The sequence below is a fragment of the Pyxicephalus adspersus genome, chromosome 1, assembly GCF_032062135.1.
Source record: "Pyxicephalus adspersus chromosome 1, UCB_Pads_2.0, whole genome shotgun sequence".
Classification (NCBI taxonomy): domain Eukaryota; kingdom Metazoa; phylum Chordata; class Amphibia; order Anura; family Pyxicephalidae; genus Pyxicephalus; species Pyxicephalus adspersus.
In genome coordinates this window covers 43,844,608-43,858,273 of record NC_092858.1, presented here as the reverse complement: position 1 = coordinate 43,858,273, position 13,666 = coordinate 43,844,608, and the positions used below count along the sequence as shown (strand labels likewise).

At 38.1% G+C, this 13,666-nt stretch overlaps 1 protein-coding gene across 1 annotated transcript in view; it reads left to right on the top strand.

Moving 5' to 3' along the window:
• Positions 1 to 12,270, top strand: part of KCNH3 (potassium voltage-gated channel subfamily H member 3) — a 35,285-nt gene extending 23,015 nt beyond the window's left edge. Inside the window, exons 9-16 of the mRNA XM_072409178.1 lie at positions 341 to 610; positions 4,244 to 4,443; positions 4,983 to 5,232; positions 7,044 to 7,261; positions 8,082 to 8,329; positions 9,192 to 9,277; positions 11,073 to 11,134; positions 11,562 to 12,270. Coding sequence (XP_072265279.1) covers positions 341 to 610; positions 4,244 to 4,443; positions 4,983 to 5,232; positions 7,044 to 7,261; positions 8,082 to 8,329; positions 9,192 to 9,277; positions 11,073 to 11,134; positions 11,562 to 12,038 — 1,811 coding nt within the window. The 3' untranslated portion in view covers positions 12,039 to 12,270. The remainder of the gene's footprint in view (positions 1 to 340; positions 611 to 4,243; positions 4,444 to 4,982; positions 5,233 to 7,043; positions 7,262 to 8,081; positions 8,330 to 9,191; positions 9,278 to 11,072; positions 11,135 to 11,561) is intronic.
• The last annotated feature ends 1,396 nt before the right edge of the window (positions 12,271 to 13,666 follow it).

Sequence of the window (13,666 nt, the reverse complement as noted above, 5' to 3'; positions counted from 1 at the left end):
CATACATTTTTACTCCAGAATGGATGAGTGTTAATTGCCAGAACATGCAAACTCAGAACTTGCAGTTCAAATTTCAAATAAATGAAATATTTATGCCCTAATCCAGTTTGTTCTGTTGAAAATGTTTGTTACATCTTCGGCTATAACAACCAAATACTCCTCCCACTATGCACACCCACCTATTATTTGTTTTTTTTTTTAGAAATACAACTATTAGGAAATTCAAAAGTTGAGATAAAAGGGGATCACTTAGCATCACATCAGATCTGCGATGAGGAATGTCACAACCCCATAACTGTGCTGTGACTTGTAGCAGTAGCAGTTCTTTTTATGTTTACAGGTTGGCTTCAAGAGCTTGCCCGGCGTTTGGAAACCCCTTATTACCTGGGAAGGAAAAATATCAGCAGGCATTTGTCATTTCAAAAGAATGACAGCGAGGACACTTTAAATGAGACCGCTCTGGTATTACTAGGAGGACCATCTACCAGGAGCTCATACATCACATCCTTGTACTTTGCACTCAGCAGTCTAACCAGTGTGGGGTTTGGGAATGTTTCTGCTAACACGGACACCGAGAAGATCTTCTCCATCTGCATCATGTTGGTTGGAGGTAAGTGTTAAAATACAAAATGACATGTGCCTTCCATTCAAAAATGGAGAACTGTAAGAATGAATAGTAATCTGGGATAGAGCACAATTTCTGTACCTTTTTTAGTCAAGTATTCTGTGAGATGGCTTGCAGTAAACGTGAGAAACATCACATATAAAGTTGTAAAGAGAGCTGATAAGCTGTTACTTACCTATTGGAAGTGTAAGAAATGAAAGGACTGGTACTGTGCTTATCACACAACTTTGTATTGCTGTCCTACACAGATATTTCTGTTTATAGGTTCCTCATAACCTATCCTTATTGCAAGAGTCATCATTTGCTTTATTAAATAATGTGAGCTTTGAACTACAAGTTGCCCTGGCATTTAGGGAACAGCTGCCTTTATCTTTATTGGACCAAACTTCCTACACGCTGTAATTCAATCATTTTTATGCTTTGATAATATTATTAATAATTTGGTATTTTTATAGTGTTGACATATTACACAGCACTTAAAAAACGTCTATAGTCATGTCACTAACTGGTCTTTAAAGCAACTTACAATCTAACATCCTTAATAAATTCATACACAGTTTAAGGCCAATTAACTTTTTTTGAGATATGAGAGGAAACAGGAGTGCCTGGAGGCAAATACAGAAATAATACACAAAATCCAAACCTGGGATCCTAGAGCTGCAAAGGTGAGAGTGCTAGCCACTGGGCCAACCAGGCAGCCCATATCTATATTAGAGATGAATGGACATACAGGAAACCTAAGCAGGCCAGGTGAACACTTACAGGTGTTTGCCACAGATCAAACTAGCCCATCTGGCAAATGGCAAAGTTGTCAGTTCACAAACCCAGGCTCTTTGCAGCCTCCTTGGCCTATTATTCATAGCCCACCCATTAAGAGATTACTCTTCTGAATGTGATCCTAGTTCAGTTCTGGCTCCTTCTGCTACCCCAACATATAATAGGGGCAGAATTGTTTTGGAATAGGTGGTGACTGGGTTCTGGAGGAAGGTAAAACCATCTTTGCCATCCCTGAATGATACCTAGTGAAAGTTCTGTGCAGAGTAAAATCCAAAGGAAAATGAATATACAAATCTGTTGCTTACCTATTTGTTTTCTTTCAGTTATGTGTAACACGTTTATCTGTTGTCATACCAACACATCCAGTTATTTGTGGAGCCTACTGAGTTAAAATTAAGTTATCGCATTTATTTAGATATGTTTATATATTGTTCCACTTAAGTTTTTTTTTTATTACTTTTCACCACTTCTATATAAATTTCCACTTTGTTACATCATGGTAATTAGTTAGGAGAATAAGGCAAATTCCTGATCTCTGCATGTGTGGGATATTTCTATGGAGACAGTGAATGCTGCTCCATCTGTGGGCGTATGTGTGTGCATATGCTGGCTGGTAAAGGGTCTTCTAGTCAGGGTATTAATAGCTGCAACAGAAGCTATAAACTACAAAAAGTTATCCATACATTTCTCTAGCAGCTTCTTAGCAACACCCTGTTCTACCAAGAAGAGTGTCAACCCTGTGCAGTAATGGAATAATTAAGGCAAAAGAAGCACAGAGTGTAAAAAATTGACATTATGTAAACCTGACTTGAAAAAAAGATTTACAAACAACCTCATAGTAGGTAAATCAATACTAAATAATCTGTTTATATTTAATATGTAAGCCCAATCTAATTTTTTTTTTCTATGTCAGGCTTCATATGTAAATGATAAAGAACCCTACAACTGCAAAATATTTTAATATGCACAATTATTTATACAATGTGTACTAATCAGCTATTTGTTGTAATTTTTGTGTTGTCCTATGAAATAAAACGGCTAATGTAATAATGTATGAAGTGAAGTGAATTTAAGCTTGATTTAGGGGAATGTATGCCTCATTTACTAAACTTTGTAGAGAAAGTGTTCAAATGTCTATTAATTTGTTGGGAAAAGTTCTTGTGATGACGATTAAGGATAATGGACCACTGCTTTAAATGCCCACTTTTATTATTGACAAGAAAGTTCAGTTCATGGTCTTCAAATGTAAGAAGTTATACAGGTCGTGCAGAGGCATAATAGGAAAACTTGGGAAGAAATGTTAATATTTGATTGCATTAGCAATGGTGCAGATTTAATTAATGCGTGCCTGTGCTCAGAATGTGGACATTCTACATTTACATTTTGATAACAATTTGAAGAAAGGCTTTAAATGTATTTTTTGATCTATTTAGCTGCTTTCAAAATTTTATATTCTCAAAGATCCCAACAAAGACTATGACATTTTGTTTGGTTTCTAAAGTGGAGTTAGATGCATGGATGACATTACATCACATCAGGGCCATGCAGGAGAACATCTACTTACCTTCTACACACGCTTGGAGAGAAGGAACTAGTAGGGGGTGCTATGGTTAGCTCAATGGTGGTGTGAGCCCTAAGAAGGCCAAGGTGCAGAATCTAAGCAACAGCCTGGTTTTCTCCAGAGCAAGATGTTGTCAGGTTGCAGTCCTTGGTCACACCAGGGTGGGCAAAATAACTTGCGGTACTGAATCAACAAGCAGAGGGTGCTCAAGAAGGCTGGGTCAAGGCAGGCAGCAAGCAAGCGAGGTCAGGAACAAAGCCAGGGTTCAATAACCAGAAATCCAGAAAATAGACACCGGTAACACAGTGAAGACACGCTGAAGACACAGGGAAACAGAGATGACACAGGAAGAGACAGGAAGCACAGGTGACATGGGGTTTACCAAAGACAAAGGGAACACTGGAAGAGCACAAGGGAATAGACAGGGAAACAACAGACTAGTCGACAAGGGGTTAACACAGGAGCTGAACTGGGAAACAATTAACTAAGAAGTGAATGTGAAATGCCAAGCAGAGCAAAGGGGGCCGACACTAGTGGAGACACATTGCACGAACACTGAGCACTGTGTCTGAGCTAGCTAAATAGCCAAGAGAGATTAAGGTTATCTCCCGACTGTCCGACGGGAGGGGGCGATGCTGACAAAACTTGCAGGAGCAAGCGTGCCCAGGGTCAGAACTGCCTTCATGTGCCTGAGAGAGGCGCTAATGCTTTAGCAAGGAGTGGGTAAGTGTGACAATCTCACTTACTGGCCCTAGAACAGCAAGGTAGCAACATCTCTCTGCTCCATTGGGCAGCAGTTTCACAAAGACTGTCAGGAGGTCTCTTAGCAATTCTGGCATGGGTGACAATTCATCTGTTTAGGAAACATGTGAGGGTTGTTTACATTTGACTCCTGGCAGTCTGCTAGTGTTGTGAACTTTGAAGCTGAATTTCTCCATAATTTTTTTGGATACACAAATCTATGGGTAATAAAGTTCTTTAACACAATATTTAAAGACTTAAGTGGGCATGATCTGGGTACAAGTTTATTAAACTGTTCTTAACTAATCCTATGACCTATGCACATAATATACAAAGCCTGGACCATGACCAGATTGCTGCATAGAGCCTGTAATCTATAATTATTGTTCTATAGTTGCAGATTTTTTTTCTATTCATCACTAAAGTAACCTATGCCAGTCATTTTTCATTTATCCTATTAACAATGCATAAAACATTGCTGATTACTGATGTAAATGCAAATGTTTTTGTTTAGCGAATGACCCTTATGTCTTCTTTAGCCCTGATGCACGCTCTGGTATTTGGAAATGTGACCGCTATCATCCAGCGTTTGTATGCACGGCGTTTCTTATATCACAGCCGAACGCGAGATCTTCGAGATTATATCCGTATACATGGCATCCCCAAACCTCTAAAACAACGTATGTTAGAATATGTTCAGACCACTTGGGCAATGAACAATGGCATAGACACTAATGAGGTGAGCAAAGTATTACATGAATCTGTCTTGTTCAAATGTAAAATTATTTGATATAGTTGTGTTAATTGTTTTTACTTTTTGTACATCTTCTGTTTGTATTATTGTTATTTTACTTTTTATTGAGTTAAACCATAGAACTAAGATTCTAATGGAGTGTATTATAATGGCAACCATAGCAACACTAGACAGTGTATGGCAACACCATTTCTTTTCCTAATTTTCTTACTAAAGGGCCTGTGCCTTTTATCACCCAGCTCTACTTTGATATTTTATTCAAAGTTTGCAATGCCTATTTTTTTAAATGTAAAAATAGTAAAAAAGCACAATAGCTGTGCACATTAGAATAGTCTTTGATTCTGCAGTTTGCTTTATTAAAAAATGATCACAATTTCAAAAGCAAAAGGACATGCTGACCACAGCAGCTATTAAACTCGTTTTTGAATTCCTGAAATGCATTAAAATGGCTGGTAGAAGCTGATTGGTGGATACAGCAAACATTTGTACTTCTTACTTATATTGTGCTCTTTCACACTTTTCAGCTCCTGCACAGTCTTCCAGATGAATTGCGAGCTGATATTGCCATGCACCTCAACAAGGATCTCCTGCAAATGCCACTGTTTGCCCTTGCCAGCCGTGGATGCCTACGTTCCCTGTCACTAAACATTAAACCTTCCTTCTGCACCCCTGGAGAGTATCTGATCCGACAGGGGGATGCTCTGGAATCTCTATACTGTGTGTGCTCAGGATCCATGGAAATCCTTAAGGATGGAGTTGTTGTAGCAATATTAGGTGTGTTGTGGTGGAAAACCTGTTGAGAGAACACATGCAGTCAACTGATCTTTATATGGAAAAGGTTTATTTTTTTCAATATTAATTCAGTATTGTGGGCATTTAGATAACACTTGCCAAGGATTTTTTCAGTATATTTAGTGTATTTCAGGTCTGCTGAATCCAGAAATGACATCAGTTTCATTGAATTGGCTCTAGTTCTTGTGATAAAGGAATCGGAATAGACAATTTTAACAACAAATGTGGAAGGAACACACCTACCCTATGTCAGTGAAGATGGAGACTTTGTGTACTGTTGTAACATCCCTGGACCACTGTCCCATATGGGAGTACCTGAATACCAAGCAGAAGACTGGCGGCTTTTCATAGACAGTTCCAGTCAAAATTTGAAATCTGTTTTACTGCATAATGGCAACTGCTTTGCATCAATTCCAATTGGTCACTCAACAAAACTTAAAGAAGAATTTGAAAATATCAAAATGGTCATACAAAAGCTTTGCTATCATGAGCATCAATGGTCCATATGTGTCGATTTAAAAATGGTGAACTTCCTCCGTGGACAGCAATGTGGATACACAAAGTACCCATGTTTCATCTGCTTGAGGGATAGTAGAGCAAAGTAGGATCCCTGGAAAAAAAGTGACATGGCCTCCAAAGGAAAACATGAAAAAAGGTCCAGCGAGCATCATTACCGAGCCAATGGATGACAAAGAAAAAATCATTCTCCCTCCTCCACACATAACGTTGGGATTAATGGAGCAATTTGTTGGAGCTCTGAACAAGGACAGTGATTCCTTTAAATACATTTGTAGATTCTTCCCTGAATTGAGTACTGAAAAATTAAAAACAGAATCCCTTGATGGACCCCAGATTCAGAAACTGATAAATGATTCAAATTTCACAAGTTGTCATGGTTGTCAAGAACTTCTTGGGTAACTATAAAGCACAAATTTATGAAGAACTGGTACAAAACTTGCTTTTAAATTTGGGTGCTACTATGAGCATAAAGGTACACGATCTCCATAGCCATTTGCAAAAATTTCCGGAATACCTTGGCGATTTCAGTGAGGAACAAGGGGAGAGGTTCCATCAAGAGATAAAGGTGATGGAAGAAAGGTAGCATGGCAGATCGGATAGACACATGATGGCAGACTACTGCTGGAGCCTTCAACATGATTATCATCAGCATAAAAGGAAATCATACAGAGTTTGTCAATTACTTCTTTGTGATTAGTTCTCTAAATATACTGAATATAGAATATATTGATATTAAGTATTTCAAAAATTTAAATTTGTATATGTAGGCATATCTAGTTTATTTTGCTTAATTGTCATGTTTCATTAGTTTTCTATTATGTTATTATTGAGGCCATTATTTCAAAAACTAGAGCCAATCTAGCAAAACCAAAACCATATTTGGAGTCTGTGCATCAAACATAACCTTTAATGACTTTATTCTGTTTGGCAAGAAAATGTTTGTTGACCACTGTAATAATACTGCATAACATCATAAGAATGTGTAAGAATGGGGTGATCACTTTGGGTAAATATACCCAAAAAAATAAAGACACATAATCCTTTCACTTCAAATACTACTAATGCAAAATGGAAAACCATGCAATGAATACTACTAATGAGTAAAAGTTAAAGTGTTATATCTGAAACTTGAGTAACATCCATCTTATAGCCAAACTGAAAAGAGTGCATCGATTCACAATTACATTTCCTATAGCAATGCACATATTTTATCTCGATTATATAACGTAACATTTTGTATAATGGTAATAATTTCAGTATTTTGCTCTCTGCAGGTAAAGGTGACCTTATTGGTTGTGAAGTCTCATGTGACGATGTGGTGATTAAAGCAAACGCAGACGTCAAAGCTCTGACATACTGTGACCTTCAAGGGATCAGTCTAAAGGGACTTCGAGACACTCTATCAATCTACCCAGAATACGCACAGAAATTCACAAGTCAAATTGTTCACCACCTCAGCTACAACTTGGGAAGCAGCAGATGTGAGCCAGAGGTAAGCGAGAGCTCACAACAGATCACCACAATATGACAAATATATTACTGCACAAACAGATGAGTCAGAATGGCAGCTGAATTGTATTTGGGGCTTATGGGTTAATACGCATTGTCACCTAGTTATTAAACAAAACCCAAGGGACTTAATTTGATAGTGAGCACATGAGTCAGCTGCTGAGTCACTCTATGAAGCCATGCTGTGTTCTCAAAAAACAAAGAGGAGAAAAGTTTAGAGAAAGCCCACAACAGATATATGTCTGATATATTGCTTTGATATATTTGATATATATCAAAGCAATAAAACCCCCATAATGAAACAGGTTTCAGTTCCTGTAACAACAGTCTACCATACAGTACTTCATCCAATTGTGGATTAAACCTGCAATGCATTTAGAGTGAACAGCTACAGTGACTGAAATGTGAAATGACCCAGAGATAGCACAGCACAGATATGCAGGGATAATTGAAACATCAGGCAAACACCCATATTCAATAAACATATAGGTTTATTGTTCTACCTGCCTAAGGGTGTGTATTTTTAGCCAGCCATGCTTTTGACACATTAATCTATATTTATGATGATCATGCTGCCAATTATTAATTTCCTGAGTCCAACCTAATCCCTTTATGATAAGTTGCAACTGTGTATTTAGGGTTTTAGCCAAGAGTTTCCCTTAGGTATATTAGGTGACTGTAGGATAGAGGTCCTAAGGCCAGGGGGATCAAAAAATGTCATGAGGCCCCATTATATGGTTTTTCTCCTGAAAATAATGCTGGATAATCTTGGAAGTAATGCTATGCTTTTACCTGCCTACTAGAGTCAATTCCATACTGAACACTCTTCAAGGACAAATCTACCAGATCAAGCCTCCCCAAATTTAAATGCTTCAGAATTCACCCAAAAGAATTCCCCCTATCTCCGCCTCTCTCCATCTCGATATTCTAGCTGCAGTCCACAACACAGATCTCAGGAAGTGACACCGAGACATACTCCTCAAATGGTGAACACCACTGAACTTCAGATACCACTGATGTCCCAATCAAGGCCACCAGATCTGAGCCCAAGGTACCGTACAATGATAATGAGGCCCTATATTGTTTATGGATTTATAAATGACCTTATACAAGGACAAACAGTTGAATACAATATGTTCCTAAGGCCTAGGATGATAGTGTTTGTTTTAACGTATAAATGTGACCAAACTATAAACATTTATTATTTTCAGATTTTAACAAACAGTAAATAGACTTTAAACAAGCCCTAATTGACCTATATAGCTGTAGGCACTATGGAGCTATTCATCTTTAAAAAGATACTGCCTTTCAAGTATCTAGTTAAGTTAAGTATAAGTTAAGCCTTTCAAGCCAACTCTTTGCACTTTTTTTTCTTCCTGGATCAGATCTGTGTTCATATTAGAATAGTGTTGTTGATCAGATTCAGGCCAATTTGTGTTGATCACTCTCTGATGAGCATCGGCCAGTGAAAATGCTCACTACAAGTTTGATCAAAGCTTGTTGTATTTAAACAGCAAAATGTCAATGATCAAATGAATATAGCGGGTAGCAGCTGCCCAGTTTGCACTTTTACGGGCTCCCAAATGTTGCTTTCCCTGCCAACCAAGTGGCAAACCACACAGTTACTGATCCAAACCCAGTCCTTCATGCAAAACCCCTCACTATTCAAGCTATACATTTTTGTGCTAGTAATTACATTTCACTTGAGACCTCCTGTATATAATCATAAGGATAATATGACACCCATATCAGATAATATGATACACATATCAAATGAAGTAATACAAGATAGTAATATATGCCTTGTGCTCATGTATTCACTTTTCTTTAAATGCTAGTATGTACTGAATATGCGTTCTTTATGCACAATTACACTGACATGTTCCTAAATAAATTGTTGTTTCTCCCTTCAGAGTTGTTGATGGCATAGAAGAAACAACAGGTGTAGCTCAGCAAAAGTTTACATTTTCTAACTGTAGTTCCCTTTCAAGTGCTCCAGGTAAGCCTACTTTTGTTAAAAAATCTGGGGAAATCACCTAACTCTTTAAAGTGCAATTAAACCCATGTGCTGACACCCTACCCCAATAGGCAAGTTTGCAAACATATCTGCACATTATTCCATACTTCAATCCCAAAGTACTCTGTTTCAGGTGCCTCATTGATGACACTGGTATATTCTCATGCCTCCTTTCACTATTATGGAAATAAAATGTTAAAGGGGTCATGGCTATCAGCAATGTAATACTGATTCACAAACCTAAGGCTTGCCAACGAGCACCTACCTACACCTAGTGCTGCCCACTGCTTTCTGGATTTACAGAACTGCTTCTGTTTCTGAAGCACTCCAACTGTGGGCTACAGTGTCTGGGAGGAGGAACTTGTGAAGCTTAATGGGGACTGGGAAATAGCCTTGTAGTGTACTCGTATCCAACCAGCCCCCTAAAATATAGGTACAGTGCAACAAACCAAATAACTGAGACATGTTAGATTGGGGTAGCAAATTTTTTTGGTTGTCAATAAATAACAGTACATAAGACACTTTGTTTGCAAACACAGGAGTCAATACAGCATTTACTTCATTGCTAACAGGTAACCAACTAACAGGTTTTTAAGTGCATCAATGAGTACAAATAAAAAACAGACCAAATACTTAGCAATGTGTTGCATTCTTTTATGGAGAATTTTTAGATTGTTTTGCAAAAATGCTTCCTCAGGGTATTTAGGAGGTTTAGGAAACAGACATCTAAATCAGGAAAGAAATATATTTGTTACAGAGGGTTATATCAAGTGAAATGAGGGGCTAATCTATTTTATCCTAGTTACCTCATGAGTTAGGTCATAGCTGATCCATATGTGGGGATCGGTGTTACTTTACTTGTACCTTTACCCATGGATAGATAATTCCAGTGGAGCTGGGTGACTAGGGAACCAGCCAGATGTAGGGGTGTTTTTCATCTCATCTGTCAAGATATCCCCCAGTATGATGTCAAAAGCAGCCTTTGGGGAATAAATAGGAGGAGGAAGAGGGGTAAGGAGCATGTTCAAGAGTTATTGGGTAGGTGTGGGTCACAACTTTAGGTAATAGTCGGGAGGTAAAATATATACAGTAATAGTAATAACTATTAAAAGTAAATTAGGGTAAATTAAAAGTAATTAGGGTTAAAAGAGATATAGTTAAATGGAGATCTGGTAGGACTAACGCATAGGTAGCATTAGTATAGGCATACGGGCAGGTGTATATCTATATATATCTATGTAAATCTCATAATATACATAGAGATGTGGTGTGGTCGGGCCATTGGTGGCATTAGTAAATACGCATAAAGAGAAAGGAGTATACCCATAATATTATTTGAACTTATTGTAAAAGAAAGAATGTGATGGACTTAGAGGTTGATAAGCCATCATTATCTTGGTTAAACAAATTGTATAACGTAGAATAGAGATAGGATAGAAAAGAAGGGGGGATGTGATGTCCGTTTACCCTAAGCTTAATCGATGACCCAACAGCTTATATGATGTGCAGGGAGATAAGAGGAGGAACTTTTGAGGAACAAATGAAGGAGAATTTGACTCATGGGGGATACAGGAAGTTTTTGTTTCCCTTATGAGGCTTCTGCATTCTACAGTAACTGGACTTGGGACATTTGTAGACTGTCATATGGGCACTTTTATGCAAAACACACATTACCACACTACAACCCACAGGACAGTCATGTAGGAGGCCTTAAAGTTTCAAAATGCCAGTGGTGGCATCAATTTCCTAAATTGTATCAATTTTTATTGCTTTTTAGATCACCTGTTCCTGACATCAGAACCAAGAGCAACTGAAAGCATGGACAGACTGAGCCAAGCGGTAAGTAACTCATGGACAAGTGCAACATTCTCAGCAAACACTGTGGACAATGAACATAAATCAGATAACAGAGGTTGTTATCACAGCATACAATAGTAAAATACTCTGGGAGTTTACAGGTATCATGGAAAAAAGATTCCCAGTCAAGAGAAAACCCACCCTGTAAACTTAATCTCATGTGCAGCCCATGCATAGCATGCTGAGATATACATTACTGTACCTGGTGACAGAAACTAACACAAGACTGGAGAAGATAGACTATCATGGGAGAACCTTAGTGATCCAGCAAACCTGGAAAAAAAAACTATATAGCAATACCTCTCTATTTCCAATCCAGAGTAAAACCTAATGTCCCCAGGTTAGGAAAGATTTTTGTCATTACATAGTAAAACAATCACACATCTATATTCATTTTTTTTTCCCTCAGGTATCAGACCTGTCATGTCAAGTACAGGAATTGAGAGAAGGCCTTCAATCTCTTCGTCATGCAGTTCACTTATCTTTAATGCCATGCAACACCTCACCCTGCTGCCATGGAGGAGATTTCTATTCACACTGTGGGGGCAGCTTACACTCTCCAAGTGATGCAACAACTACCTGCCCTTCACTATTTCATTCCCCACGGGTGGAAAAGGCATCTCAGGTCTGCTATATTCACAGTGCTTCCCCAAGCTGCTCTGAGGGACATCTTTCTTGGCTTTGGACACCCCCTACACCTCTATGGCTGCACTGCACAGGGTTTGAACAGCGGGACATCGGCCAACCAGGCCCTTCAACCCTTGCAGCAGAAGAGCCCCAGACCAGTACAGACCCTCAGTCTTTAGAAATGCACTTTATGCTTCCAAACAGAGGGGGTAACACAGAGCCTGATTACTGGTCGAGAGAGGAAGGAACAGGAATGTAAAATTGAACTGGAACATTTTTAAATGTTTTGTAATATATGGAAGCGACTTGCAAAAAGTGAACATAAAACCTTAAACAATCTTCCATGAAGATATTTAGACCTTTGTGAGCAGAAAAGAAGGAATATTGGTAATGTTTTTATTTCTCTATTGTGGCAGTAATTTACAATTAAATTATTCTAAAAAAGAATTTTCCTTTGCTCTGTATACGAATCAACATGCAATGCACATTCAAGATGTCATCCCTTCGGACATTTCACAGACATTGCATTCAGTGAAATTGTTAGTAACAGTATGACACAACTTCCCGATTCACACATTTATGAACTTTTAAAATGCAGGTAATGAAAACACAGCTGCAATATTAGGTGATTTAGCCATATATGTTAAATTCAATAGTCCTTCCTTCTTTTCCAGCTCAATCCATCTCCAAGATATAGACCAACTTCTGAAACATTGAGGTTACCTGAGGTTACCATTAGGTTATTTGAAAGGCTACTATTTGTTTTTCCTCATGGCCTGTAAAAGGTAGCTACTACAACCATAGCTTTGTGGGTTGTAGAGGCCATTTAATGTTTTTTCAAGGTCTTCCAGTGCTTGAAGGTCTTGGGGCTCATTACACCTGCTCTGTGGTAGTATAATGGACAGCAGCAGACTGTTGTGTCCCAGTAAAACAATTGTAAACAGGTAACATTGTCCTCTACAAATACCATTATTTCTCATTATCAGACTGTTCTGGCTTGTTGAACCACCAAAGAATTTGACTGATCAGTTATTCAGACATCTTTGTCTGTTTAAGCTTGGAATACATTTCTTTTGTTAAACAGCCCTTACTGGTTTGGTGGATGATTTCCCACAGTATGATGTGGCAGGCACATAGAAATTGATATACTTACCTTTTGTAATTTTCCTATCCTCGTGCATTTTCATGTAAGCATACTACATTCCCAACTATGCGATTGTAGTTATGAGAATGGGGTCTTGCAGTGATGGGAGTCAAATTAATATTAAAAAAAACTCTTCAGAAGGGCCTTTTTTTACATCTGCACCAGCTGTTTAACCCAGTATATGTCCTGGGTGTCACTGCATGAAAATACAATATTTAAAATGAGTTGCCTCGTGCATGCATATATTTTATTATATTCAGATTTGGCACCAAATACATGGTAACTGAATACATACACTTCAATTTTCATGGTCACCAGAAAATAAATGTGTGTGGTATATAAATAATGTAGTGCATAGACCAATGACATGAAAGCCCCAGGCCTTCAAATTCAAAATTTAAAACCAAACCGCATGGAATGCCAGTACATTCTAACATATGTATTAACCCTAGCTGTCACTCCCTGCAGTTTCAACAAAATAGATTCCACATGCCATAATGAACCTGACATGCATTGGTGTGGTTCAGCCTTTAATAATCAGATTTTGGTAAGACCTCTGAATGTTGTGATTTGGTCCTTGGCTGAATCCCCAGCACTTTGCAATCTGAATTTTTCAATTAGATCTCAGTGGAATCTTCAGGTGTAATACTTGATAAAAAAATGCCCTACATTTTTTGCAGTGACCAAAAGAACACATTTTATATCCTTTTAAAGCATTTCTTTTTCTGTGCCCTGGAGTTATC